We start from the raw sequence: 14,006 nt of genomic DNA, 5'->3' as shown, positions 1-14,006 counted from the left end.
AACTGCCGGCTAGATGGGAGGCAGGCTGTCTTATAGTCCAGGAGCCCTTAGATGTCCGGACTCTCAGAGGCAGGAGGCCGAAGGTCCGAGGGCCAGGCAGCCGATTGTATGGGCGGCTGGGTCTTTGATGCTTTTGGACCATGCGTCCAGGGGATCCCAGACGCTCATCAAGATCTGGAGCCAGCTCGCTAGGAGGCCAAGGGTGCGATCGAAACCAGCCCCCAGGGATGGTTCAGAGGTGTGAGGGAAACCAGTTCCTCGGGAGGGGGCCGGAGGTGTGATGGAAGTCTTGGTTTCGGGTACTTGGTGAGTCGTTCACCCCCCGGGCGGGTCTGGGCGCGCCGGACGCGCACGCCTAGCTGCAGCAAGGAGCGGCCGGAGGCTGCCGAAAGGGAAGAAGGCGGCCGGCTGGCCGGGGTGGCCAAACATGGAGTCTGATGGTCACGTGCACGGGTGCAGGCACGCGGTCTGGAGGTCGTCTCAGGTCCGGTGTAAGAGTCTCATGTATAGTTCTGGGTGGACGGGAATCGGTTCCAACCGTCGTTCTGGGGTTATGGGGATCAGCGAGGACCACGCCATGAGGCCGGGTCCAACACTCTACAAAGAAGCAAGGGGAACATTTTTAGCATCACTTTTAATGGATATCCGGCCCTGTACATACGTTTATGGGTTCCACTATTTGCAAACATTTGTTACTCCAGTTTTCTCTGTTGCGGTCTCAAATTATATCAAAGTTGCAATGGCAATTAGAAAGCGTTATGAACAATAGCAAACGAATAGGATGAGGAAAATCTTTTACAGTGTAATTATAAGTATTCTGAAATTTTATGGGTGGTGCTATTTTTTATTTATCTGATTTTATTAATAAGGATTTATACATTTTTAACCTGTAATGTGTTTGTCAAACTTTTATGGTCTTGGTACCAAATAAAGTTATTTTGACTTAACTTGAATGTCAAGGAAGCATATTCTGAATGTAATCCTCACCTACCCGTCAAATGGTCAAAACATATGGGTACATATTTTGCAATAATGGAATAGCATATTATGCAAGTCCAGATAAATATATTTATGCTGACTTGATGAAGATAAGCATAATGCAATACTTCTTATAGGTTTTTTGTGCTCACCATGGTGGTTCTGGAGCAAGAAGGGCTTAGACAAATACCGGTAAAATTGTCTATCGATATATGGAATTGCCAAAGGCCTAAGATGCCTAGAGGGTTCCCAAAGCGAGGTGAGGACTCTCTTTCAGCACCCAGACACCAACAAGTATTATCAAGCAGATCAACTAAATTTTGTATGCAACTACACACACAAACATGCAATCGACAGGTACCTAATAGTCACAACAAAGTCACTTTGAAGAATACTGTGGGTATGTGAAAACAGTTATAGCTTTCTGAATGCCTCACTGATTACTAAGATCATCATGACAAATGAAGACATAGTAGCAGTGAAATAGAAGTTTACAACATATATTCCTCTTTAGTAAACTCTCTTCAATTGTGTAAAGACTTCACCCAAGCCTAATGGAGATATGATTTTGGAGCATGGAGAAACAGTACTCCCTAGCTTCCAAAAACAGTTAGTCCTCTTGATGATTTTAAGGAGTTTTTGGGAAGAGTATGAAGTGTTTAGAAATAATACATATATTGTTAGTGGAGAAGTGTGGCTCAGGGGTTAGAGGCGGCAGACCCGGAAGCTGAGATCGGCCCTGGACCAGGGTTCAATTCCCCGCCTCGGCGGGTCTTGGGCTAAAAAATTCCACGGACTCGATAATTCTCGCTCCGGTGCCTTCTCGACTCACGGGTTCACACTCTGCGACTCTGGGCAATAGCTTGCTTAATCTACACAACGGCCCCTCGCGGCGGGATGCCTGGCTTTCACCTTGTGGATACCCTGCCGGGGTTATCTAACAAGGGAATACCAGGACGGGTTCCCTAAGCAAGCGCTTAGATAGCGACCTCGGTCAGTGATTTGCGCTATATAAATACATGTACAGTTACATTTACATTTAATTGTTATGCAGCAACATTATGTGATAAAAGGCTAAACGCCCAGGTGTCTAATAACCAATTGCTACAAGTTCAACTTCCACAGGTATAGTTCTGAGTGCAGCTCTGAGTTGAAGGGAGGTCCTGGGAACCTGTAATGACGTCAAATAGAACCGATAGAAGAGTACGTAGCCCCAGGGTGTCTAGCGTATGTTCAATAAAATCATGCCAAGCATTTAAGACAGCCACACAAGATACATTTAAATGCAATGACTGTATGAAAAGCATTACATAGTCACCGGTTATCCTGAAAAGGTGCCTTGTAAGTGGCTCTCTCATGTCTAATTGGGAGACAAATGATCTAATCAAAGGCTAGAAACTCTTCTCATGATTAGAAGGCCTATTTTGTCATGAATGGGTTCTACAGGACTTCAAGAATCTGCACAGTGAAAGCAAGGCTCGTGGAGAAACACAAAAAGGACGTGATCAAAAGACGACACTTCATATTTGGTTTTGGTATTCTAGTATCTGGAATTTCTTGAAAGAGTTATGAATGGATAAGCTAGTCAGAGTATATTACAGGTGACACTCTCAATAGATCACCTAATTATTTTATTCGGTGAACTGTAGGCATATTGCCTACCCCCAAAATCAAAGATGCAGTCTCATTAGCGAATTATGTCTTGTTGAGAAACAGACTATTACAAGCCAGTGGAATTCTAAACCTATTTCAATGAATGATAGAAGATATTCTAGACTTCGAACAATTATGACCAGTAAATAATTCACTTATTCGTTGCTTCTAGCTAGGCATGAGCTACATTAATAACCACATCTATATAGAAACAGTTTGTCAAGCTCTGTACAGCATGGAGTTCATTTATTGTTTACAACAATAAATCTAACTTACTAGACACACCCAAGGAGAATTTGATGACTGCCACTGTTTAGACTGTTAGTGCCCACTAACAAGTTTCCTGGTAAATGCTGGGTAGGTAAATCCACATTAAAATCACTATTTCAGTGCACTATTATCCCACTATTAACATGCCAAGTTGTTTGGTCTAGAATGTGGGGTGTGAAATTACTGCACCAGTTTCTGCATGTTTTCCTCCATGACTGGCTTGTTACTCATCATATATTTGATCTTATTTTGGCAGGTGGAACTGTGATTGGGTTTTGTGCAACTAACAGCCATATTCATCAATCTCCCTTTTTGCGAGGCCCTAATAGCGAATTATAGCGATTCGCTATTAAGGACTCGCAAAACGGGATTCATGTAGGATTAGGAAAAATTATTGCGATTCCTACTGATTCCTTATTTGCGATTAGCAAATTGCTAATCGCAAATAAGGAAAAACTCCCCATTCATTCCTATGGGCCAAAAGGCCCATAGGAATGAATGGGGAGTATTCCTTATTTGCGATTAGCAATTTGCTAATCGCAAATAAGATTGCGATTTGAAGGGTGCCAGGGGTGTCCAAAGGACACCCTGTAGCACCCCTCAAATGCACATTTGAACAGGTGTTGCGCACACACATGTCCAGAGGACATGTGTGTGTGTAACATGCAAAAGAAAAAAATGCACTAAAGTGCTTTTTACTCTTTTTTCGCAATTTACCACAAAGTCAGATTTCGTGGTAAATTGCGACCAAATATTGCGAATTCGCAATTTCAAAATGGGTGATGAATTGGATTTAAGGAATCTCTATTAGAGATTCCTTAAATCCAATTCCTCGCAAATATGCGATTTCGGTAATAGCGATTTTTGCATTTGGGATGATGAATCCCAAATGCAAAAATCGCACTCGCAAACGGCCAGATTCTCAGAATCTGGCCATTTGTGAGCGCAATTCATGTTCATGAATATGGCTGTAAGTGTGGTAGAACCATTATCTGTAATTCCATTTTGAAGTTTTTAGCTTGGGTGGGATTACCAGCAAACCTGTGCATGGGCACTTAGTGGAAAGGCTTCGTCTCCCCGATAGTCTATTTACAAGACATGAGTGAAACTCAAGATTAAAGAAGCTGCCACTAATCAGATAACGAGTAGTTACATATGTAATGTACACTTTGTACTGAAACAGCTTGGCTCATGGGGTGGAAAAGGATGAGAGCTTTAAACCTTAAAAAAAACTAATGAAATCTTTGAAACGTAAAATTGTTGTTTATTTGTATCTCCTACACTACCCAGTAGCTACCGAAATTGTGAGGATGCATATACAAGAAACAACCAACTTCCACTCCATATTTAACACTGGGAACAAACAGTTCAGGAAGTCCATGCTCTAACCTCAATCACTTTCTATTCATCATACTGAATTGCAGTCCTAAATGTAAAAAAGAAACAGAACACATTTTTACAACCGTAATAATAAATTGTGTCCCACAACTCTTTCTTCCTTACAGCACCTCACCTTTATCAGCTTCTCCATCACGTTCTACAGTCACATTTCTTTCTTCATCCTGAGTGCCTCTTTCAAGGCACATTGGTGATTCTCCACTGGGTTGTGTCCGGCTTTGCTGCTGCGATGTCTTTAGTCGTAGCGAGTTGATCTCACGCCGCAATAATCGCATACGCCGGGTCCTGGCTCCACTGGACCGCATACTACTCACAAGATCCAGTTTCTCCAGAAGCTCTTTTAACTGAGCCTCCAGTGATAGGTGGGCCCGGTTCTCAGGCATAAGAATGTTGTCCACTGCAAGACGATAGGAAAAAAAAAACATAGAATGAACAGTTAGGATGGGAAGGTTTCAGAATGACTCTATAAAGGTGAGGCAAATTAAAGATTTAAATTCACCATCTTCCCACGAGAATTTGTAGTAATCTTCATTTTTCGGTGACTCCGGAAGATGGATTCCCAGTTCTGTTTCATAGCCTATGTTTTCAGCCTGACGCCGTGTATGCCGAAGAATTGCTCCTCCCACATCTCTCATTCTCATTGCAGCCCGGTGGAAAACAGTGTCTTTTGAGTTATACCTCATGCAGTTGGTAACCAAAAGGTTAAAATCCTCCTCAAAGTCGTCCAGGTTTTGATAGAGATGCAACTCCACTTTCTGCCTCATTGTTGCAAAATCCATTGGGCGTGAAATGAATTCCAGGTAATCTGGAACCTAAACATATAAAACCTGTACAATTACAAAAACCATTTACTAGGCAACCAGAATTCACCCCGAGCTCACACCTGCACAGAAATAAAGGAACCACGCATCGGGGATACCACATACAACCACAGACAGACAATCTCAAATAAAAAGATGGAACATAGGCAAAAACCGGAGGCTGGCCTACAGACAAGCAAAGGGATTAAACTTCAGGATCTTTTCTGCATCTAACAACCATGCCTTTCACAGTTGGTCAAAAATTCACCATGGAAACCTGTGCAATTGATATTTTAATGTATGATATTATATTTTCCAAAACTTTCTAACTAAGCAACCAGAAAAGTTTCAATTGTAAAATTGCTTTGTTCTCCATTACGCCCTCTACAATGTTTAGTGTCCCCATGTGATTTGCTTTCGATTACCGTTGTATTTTTGCTTTGTAATTTGCACTATATATTCACCTCAAATAAAGAGGTTGATGACTTAACAGCCATACACGTAAAAGATTACAAACATTTATAAAAAAAAACACAACAGTGTGTTCAGATGAGGCCTTCACACATGTGCACCAACCACACACTTCTTTCCTTGTTTACACAAACATATGGGGACATTAAAATCACTTGCATATAAAGTAATCCACAGTATTTAAAAATTATGCACAAAGTTTGCCAACCATATAGAAAGATAACAAGCATTTGCAATGCAATAGGTCTCGCATTAGGAAAGTTTGAGCTTTTGGTTTTGTAAATGACAATTGTTTTATTTATGTGTTGGTTTTGAAAATAGCGAAATTAATAGCTTTGTCTTTTACAATGCCAATACTTTTAACTTTTGCAAATGTGACACCTATAGCATTTGCAATGCAACATGTTTTGTATTTACGTGACTTAGATGTATTGATATTACAAATAACAATGGCTTTTAATTTTTTTAAATTATTAATACTTAAATAAAAGTTACTGTAATTTATAATGGCAATAGCTTAAACTTTTGTAAATAACTTTTGTGAAGATGATGTTCAGAGTATTTTATTGTGAGGAAAATCCAAGAACAAAAGTTAAATATTTTTGTGACATTTGTAATAAAGCTTGAAACATTGAGAGAACATATTTGAACCAGTTGTTGTTGAATGGTTGCACAGATTGATGCTGTGGTGGCGCTGAGTGATGTTGTAGCGACGAGTGATGCTGTGACGTTCAGTGATGCTGTGGTAGCACATAGTGATGTTGTGGTGCCCCTGAGTGATGCTGTGGTGCCCCTGAGTGATGCAGTGATGGTGCGATAAACAGGTAGAGGGAGGGCAATAGATAGAGGGAGGGCGATAGCTAGAGTGAGGGCGATAGATAGATAGACAGAGTGAGGGCGATGGAATATATAGAGTGATGGCGATAGATATAGTGAGGGCGATAGATACACAGATAGCTAGAGTGAGGGCGATAGAGTGAGGGCGATAGATAGAGTGAGGGCGATAGAGTGAGGGCGATAGATAGAGTGAGAGCGATAGATAGCTAGAGGGCGATAGATCGATAGAGGGCGATAGATAGATAGAGTGAGGGTGATAGATAGATATATAGATAAATAGAGTGAGGGCGATAGATAGAGGGCTATAGATAGATAGATGGCAATAGATAGAGTGAGGGCAATAGATAGAGGGCGATAGATAGATAGAGGGTGATAGATAGATAGAGGGAGATAGATAGAGTGAGGGCAATAGATAGATAGATAGATAGAGTGAGGGCGATAGATAGAAAGAGTGAGGGAGATAAATAGATCGATAGATAGAGTGAGGCCGATAGACAGATAGATAGATAGATAGATAGAAAGATAGATAGACAGAAATATAGATAGAGTGAGGGCGACAGATAGATATATTGATAGAGTGAGGGCGACAGACAGATAGAGTGAGGGCGATAGATAAATAGATAGAGTGAGGGCGATAGATAGATGTGTGTGGTTGTGTGTGTTTGTGTGGTTGTGTGTGGTTGTATGTTTGTGTGGTTGGGTGTGGTTGTGTGTGTGGTTGGGTGTGTGATTGTGTGTGTGCTTGTGTGTGGTTGTATGTGTGGTTGTGTGTGTGCTTGTGTGTGGTTGTGTGTGGTTGTATGTGTGGCTGTGTTTGTGGTTGTGTGTGTGGTTGGGTGTGGGTGTGTGTGTGGTTGGGAGTGTTGTTGTGTGTTTGTGGTTGTGTGTGTGGTTGTGTGTGGCTGTGTGTGATTGTGCGTGTGGTTGTGTGTGTGGGTGTGTGAGTGGGTGTGTGTGGTTCTGTGTGTGGGTGTGGTTGTATGTGTGGTTGTGTGTGTGGGTGTGGTTGTATGTGTGGTTGTGTGTGTGGTTGTGTGTGGTTGTGTGTGTGGTTGTGTGTGTGTTTGTGTGGTTGTTTGTGTGGTTGTATGTGTGTTTGTGTGTGGTTGTATGTGTGTGTGCGGTTAGAGAAGGATGTATGTGGAAGAGAGCAGCAGATCAGCACAGCAGAAGAGAACAGGGAGTTAAAGAAGGAGGCGGGTGGAAGAGAGCAGCCGATCAGCACATGAGAAGAGAACAGGGAGTTAATGAAAGAGGTGGGTGGAAGAGAACAACAGATCAGCACAGGAGCAGAAAATAGGGAGTTAGAGAAGGAGGCGGTGGCAGGGAAGGCAGATCAGCAGAAGAGAACAGGGAGTTAAAGAAGGAGGCGGGTGGAAGAGAGCAGCAGATCAGCAGAGGGAGAAAAGAAGAGAACAGGGAGTTAGAGAAGGAGGTGGGTGGAAGAGAGAAGCAGATCAGCACAGCAGAAGACAACAGGGAGGTAAAGAAGAGGTGGGGTGGAAAGAGCAGCAGATTAGCACAGGAGAAGAGAACAGGGAGGTAGAGAAGGAGGCGGTGGAAGAGAGCAGCAGATCAGCTCTGGAGAAGAGAACAGGGAGTTAGAGAAGGAGGCGGGTGAAAGAGAGCAGCATAACAGCACAGCAGAAGAGAACATGGAGTTCAAGAAGTAGTCGGGTCGAAGAGAGCAGCAGATCAGAACAGGAGAAGAGAACAGGGAGTTAAAGAAGGAGGTGGGTGGAAGAGAGCAGCAGATCAGCACAGGAGAAGAGAACAGGGAGTTAAAAAGGAGGGGGGGTGGAAGAGAACAGCAGATTAGCACAGGAGAAGAGAACAGGGAGATAAAGAAGGAGGCGGGGTGCAAGAGAGCAGCTGATCAGCACAAGAAAGGAGAAGAGAACAGGGAGTTAGAGAAGGAGTTGGGTGGAATAGAGGAGCAGATCAGCACAGCAGAAGAGAACAGGGAGTTAAAGAAGGAGGTGGGTTGGAAGAGAGCAGCAGATCAGCACAGGAGAAGAGAATAGAACAGGGAGTTAGAGAAGATGGCAAGGTGGAAGAGAGCAGCAGATCAACACGGGAGAACAGAACAGGGAGTTAAAGGAGGCGGCGGGAGGAAGAGAGCAGCAGATTAGCACAGGAGAAGAGAACCGGGATTTAAAGAAGGATGCGGGTGGAAGAGAGCAGTAGATCAGCACAAGAGAACAGGGAGTTAAAGAAGGAGGCGGGTGGAAGAGAATAGCAGATCAGCGCGGGAGAAAAGAACAGTGAGGGCGATAGATAGAGGGAGGGCGACAGATAGAGTGAGGGAGACAGATAGAGTGAGGGCGACAGATAGAGTGAGGCCGATAGATAGAGTGAGGCCGATAGATAGAGTGAGGGGGATAGATAGAGTGAGGACGATAGAGTGAGGGCGATAGAAAGAGAGAGGGTGATAGAGAGAGGGTGATAGAGTGAGGGCGACAGATAGAGTGAGGGCGATAGATAGATAGAGTGAGGACGACATATAGAAAGATAGAGTGAGGGCGACAGAGTGAGGGCGACAGATAGAGTGAGGGCGACAGATAGATAGAGTGAGGGCGATAGATAGAGTGAGGGTGATAGATAGATACATAGATAGATAGAGTGAGGGTGATGGAGTGAGGGCGATAGATGGAGTGAGGGCGCTAGAGTGAGGGCGATAGATAGAGTGAGGATGATGATACAGTGAGGGCGATAGATAGAGTGAGGGCGCTAGATATGTGTAAGGCCAGATTTGTTTTAAGCCACGCCCCTAATTACATTGACCAGGCCACTTTCCGAGACCCTCCCCGTTCATCACACTTAAAGCCTTGCTGAAAGGAGCACTCCAACCTGCCGCCTTTATCGTCTAAGCTCTGCAATAAATGTGGAAATGTGGGCACGTGAGCTCAAGCAAAGCCTGCAGGTTTACAACCACCTTTAGAGTTTCAGAAAGACCACAAGACCAGCTCTTTCTGTGAGAATATAGTGCTCCGATGTTAAATGGGAGAAGCTTTGCTGATTAACTGCTGATGAGGAGGTTGCCCAGATATTGTTTGTATATTTAGCTCTGCCATGACACCACATCTTCGCCATAAATAATCAGTCTCTTCCAATGAAGCTGTCAAACAAGTGGGCCATCTAAGTGCTAGCCTGTTTGTGAGTGCGTGTCTTTGTGAGTGCGTGTCTTTGTGAGTGTGTGTCTTTGCGAGTGCATGTGCTTGCGAGTGCGTGTCTTTGCGATTGCGTCTCTTTGCGAGTGCGTGTGTTTGTGAGTGGGTGTGTAGCTGGAGTCCGTGACTGATTGAAATGGAGGGGGGAGGGAGAGCGGTGGGTGAAAGGAGGACCAGCACGCCGCTTTGAAGTCCCCATAAAGTCTTTCAACACGGATGCCAGCAGTGCCGAAGGATTGTTTGTTGCCTTAGTAGCTCATGAGCTTAGAATCCTCCAGGAATATGATGGATAAATAAAAATTCATCCGAAGAAACAAATTGAAAGTGTCTTTCGGTTACCAGTGTATATTAGTGTTTAATAACGAGCGGGGGAAGTGGGAAATGTACCTCTCGTATCGTCCTGTGGTTTGGCCAGACTCTTTAATTAATGGCCAGTTGTGTCAACATTGCAACAGACGTGGCTTCCATCTGGCGACAAGGGTCGCAAGCATTGATTCTTGGAAGGGGAATAAGGCCTTGTCAATTGATCCCCTCCACGGCCATCCTTGTTGGGAAAAAGGGAGGGCCGTAAGGCTGCAGCCAGAGGCCACCATCCTCGCAAACACACAGTCGTGCAAGAAAGAACCGCTATCCCCACTAAAAGCCAAATGAATGTTGTGCCAAATGAATGTTGTGTAATCGTGCCATAGACGTGCAGTCAAATGCGCTCGTCACTCTCTTTGAAAGCGTTTATAGAGGAACACTCTATTAAGCAATGAGCCTTGCAAACTAAACAAGTAGCAGTGCTCCAGCTGTTGGTGGCCTTTTCTTTTACCAATCATCATTTTAGGGATAGAGCAACTGAAGCGGACTAGTACTACACTTCCCAGAATGCTTTAGGTTGCTAATGAAAATTCAGCATTGAAGAGAGAAAGAGTACTTGGTGACCTGTAGTCTTGTGCTATGATTATGCAGAAAAGTGGATTAGACAGGTGCAAGGGGGTTCGAAGGACACAAGTTAAAAGAGGGTTATTTGCTTAAAGGGAGACGATTGAGCAAAAACGCAGCAAATGAGGGCAGGAGCACAGGAAGACAGCAGGGTGTAAATTGTAGAAGGGGAGGGTCCATGGAAGAGATGCACTGAACAGTTTACAAACATCAGACTGGACGGAGAGTGGAGTATATGAGGCTGCCGAGTGGAAGGAGGGGTTGGATGGGAAGCGGTGCAGAGTAGGGCTCGGGGGCTCCATCACCTCGCTGGATTGCTGGAATGTGTGTGCTAACATGGCTCCCGAGCACCCCAAGACCCATAATTATTTTGATAATAAATAAAAACAGATGCAATGGACGGGGGTGAGGGTTTCGATAAAGAAAAAGATCAGAGAAAACGGAGAGAAAGACATAAGCGAAACGTGAAAGAAAGAGAATAATTGTATTGGAAGAAGTGACTGGAATACATGGAAGGGAAGAAAAGTGTGAGAGATTGACAAAGCAGGGTGGAAGAAATGGGGGAGCAATCAAGAGATTGAAGTGAGAGAAGTGGAGGGGAGAAGAGCCGGTCAAACTATATGAGATTGTGAGAGATGGGGAAAGTTCAGAAGTGGGAGGGGAGGAAAGTAGGACAAAATCAGAACATACAGGGAAAGGGGGGTAAAAAGAGCGGGCGTAAAGAGATTGGGAATGGGAGACTGGTAAGTTTGAGAAGGACAGAGATAAAAAAAACAAGCTCTCGGCATTGCTGGGGGGTAGGGGGGGTGCGGCAGACTTTGAAGTCTGATGCCGAGGCACAGACAAATGGTGGTGCGCGATGTGCACGAGGGGGGCACAGACAAATGATGGTGTGCACACGCACAGATCACATGAACTGTATGCGATCCGCAGCCGTTTTGGTAGACTTTTCTTTTCAGCTTACTATAATATCGCCAGCGCAATGCACAATCCCATTGGCTCAGGCGAGACCTAAAAAGTAGTATTTACCTAGAATTGAATTACGTTCTCCCGTAGTAGTATCTTTAAAATAATCAATAGGTTTAGAAAAGGGATGATATTTAAACCCTATGTGAAACCTTCATCTCTGAATTGCCTTACACATCATTCTGCTTCCACGTGTATTGCTTCCCCCTCACCTGTCACAATTTAAATTTTCATATACAGCATGAACAGTATGGTATGGAACACACCAGGACGGAAAGGTGTGATTAGGAATTACAGAAGACACCTAACGCTGAAGAAAGATTGTGATGGATAGGTAAATTGATTCATCTTGAGTTTACAACATATTGAAAAAACACACCATTATATTTCAAAGTCATAAGGGCTCTCAAAATGCTGCTTCAGCACAATGGGTTTCTGCAAAAACAGGCAGCAGTCACATTAGAGTATACAAACAAACCATGCCAATCCAATAGCTGCACTTACAAACGTTATCCTTTGTACACCGTGTTTAAAAGGGATAATCAAACTTTTGTTTTAAAACTCTTTGTATTGTAGTATCCTTCTATAAGACAATAATACTGAAAACAAAGTTAGTTTTTCACAATAATGCTCATGATAAACACATTATATTACTGTATTAAATGTCAACATGTTAGCCCCTCCTGTTTATCTACCCACATACCTCTTTTTAAGATTTGCTTTGGATGTCCCAGACATCCTCTGAAGGATTATTTGTTTTGATTTCTGTGCTTTCAAATACAAGATACCAGTGCCCACAGAGGAGTCCTCTGAAATAGCTCACAACTATGAGTGCCTATCCTTTTCTTCTTGTGCAAAGGAATGAGTGGGAGAGCAGATCCCCAACCCAACATCATTTTATGTACAAGTTGAGTGTGAAAGAAGCAACCGTTGTTGAAAACTAGCGAAACAGTAGCACAGTGTTGGATCTGACATTTCTTCTCTACCAATTTCAACTGAAGTTTTTATGTACTAGGGAGGATGGTCAATAAAGAAAACTGATCTCGTTATGATGGTGCAAATGTGATGTTAAAGATGATGAGTGGCCATTAATTAGTACGTTATGCAAGAAGAGTCAATTATATATTGCCTCTAAAAATTAACACCATTTGCATCCAGGGTATAAAAAGAAAACTCAGCAGGAGACAAAACTAAAATTAAATAAAATGAAGAGAAGAGAAGAGAAAAGAGACGATTGCAGCAGAGCCAACAACTCTTCTCCCAAAACATTTAACTGCACTGCAACCAATTGTACAAAACAATTAATTTTACTGCAACCAAGTGTACAAAACGAACAGCAAATGGAGAAGCCTATTGTTCTCTATCAGTAGCATATTTCCTAGATTCACGTGTTTATTTGAAAATTCTCTGAAATAAGACTACGAATCTGACTGAAGAAAGTTATTTTCATATATTAATGTTGTAATTATCCCTCTAGAGAATTTGGTCTTTTTAGTACACCGCGTCAAGGCTTCCTTGACACAGTCAGTTATGCACACTGTTTCCTCTCACTGGTTGGAGTCCATTGGATTTTGTAGCTAGTCTAGAAGCACACATTTTCAGTCTGCTCAAAGGGATCATGAAGGTAATGCAAATGCTACTTACCAGTATGCATCTGTTCTTGGCATGTAGGGCTGCTGACATTCATATCTGTGCATAGATCGCCGCCTAGTGTTGGGTCCGGATGATTGCACATTGTTGTCCTGGAAGAGTCTTCGAAGTATCACGAGATAGGTGGCTCCTCCCCTGGACTACAGTGCGCATGGGCATCGCCTCCATCCCCAGATTGTTTTTAGCCATTGGCAGAGATGGAGTGAAGTATGTGAGTGATGACCATGCTATGAGCAGATATATGAACATATATATATGTATGAAGACTGCAGCTGCTACAGGCGCCGGGGAGGAGGGTGGGCGATATGAATGTCAGCAGCCCTACATGCCAAGAACAGATGCATACTGGTAAGTAGCATTTGCAGTTCGAGGCATGTGGGCTGCTGAATTCATATCTGTGCATAGAATACATAGCAGTCCTCCCATTATTGGCGGCAGCCCGTGCCAGCTGCAGCAGTCTGAAAAAGTGTCCTGAGAACAGCCTGACCAACAGCTGCTTGCTGTTTGGAATGCACGTCTACACAGTAATGTTTAGTGAAAGTATGTGTGGTAGACCATGTGGCTGCTCTACAGATATATTCTAAGGGAATATTACCTAAGAAAGCCATAGAGGCCCCCAGCTTCCTGGTGGAGTGGGCTCTTGGTGGAATTGTGAGAGTGCGCTTGGCCTTAGCGTAACAGATCTGAATGCATTTTACAATCCACCTAGCGATCCCAGCTTTGGAGATAGCGTTTCCCTTGTGGTGTGAGGCAAAAGCAACAAAAAGTTGCTTGGTCTTACGAAAATCTTTGGTCCTGTCAATGTAGTACATTAAGGCTCTTTTAACGTCAAGGGTGTGGAGCATCCGCTCCGTCAGCGACTCTGGGTTCTGAAAGAACACTGGCA

General features: G+C 43.5%; 1 protein-coding gene across 2 annotated transcripts in view; it reads right to left on the bottom strand.

Annotated features, from left to right (window-relative positions):
• Positions 1-14,006, bottom strand: part of BRPF3 (bromodomain and PHD finger containing 3) — a 589,697-nt gene that overhangs the window by 228,850 nt on the left and 346,841 nt on the right. For both annotated transcript variants that reach the window (XM_086923268.1, XM_086923269.1), the window contains exons 6-7: positions 4,799-5,111; positions 4,415-4,696 (exon numbers count right to left, since the gene is read on the bottom strand). In XM_086923268.1, coding sequence (XP_086779394.1) covers positions 4,415-4,696; positions 4,799-5,111 — 595 coding nt within the window. The remainder of the gene's footprint in view (positions 1-4,414; positions 4,697-4,798; positions 5,112-14,006) is intronic.

This window comes from Lissotriton vulgaris, chromosome 5 (assembly GCF_964263255.1).
Source record: "Lissotriton vulgaris chromosome 5, aLisVul1.2, whole genome shotgun sequence".
Lineage (NCBI taxonomy): Eukaryota > Metazoa > Chordata > Amphibia > Caudata > Salamandridae > Lissotriton > Lissotriton vulgaris.
Note: the sequence above shows the minus strand (reverse complement) of the source record. Positions and strands in the feature narration are given on the sequence as shown.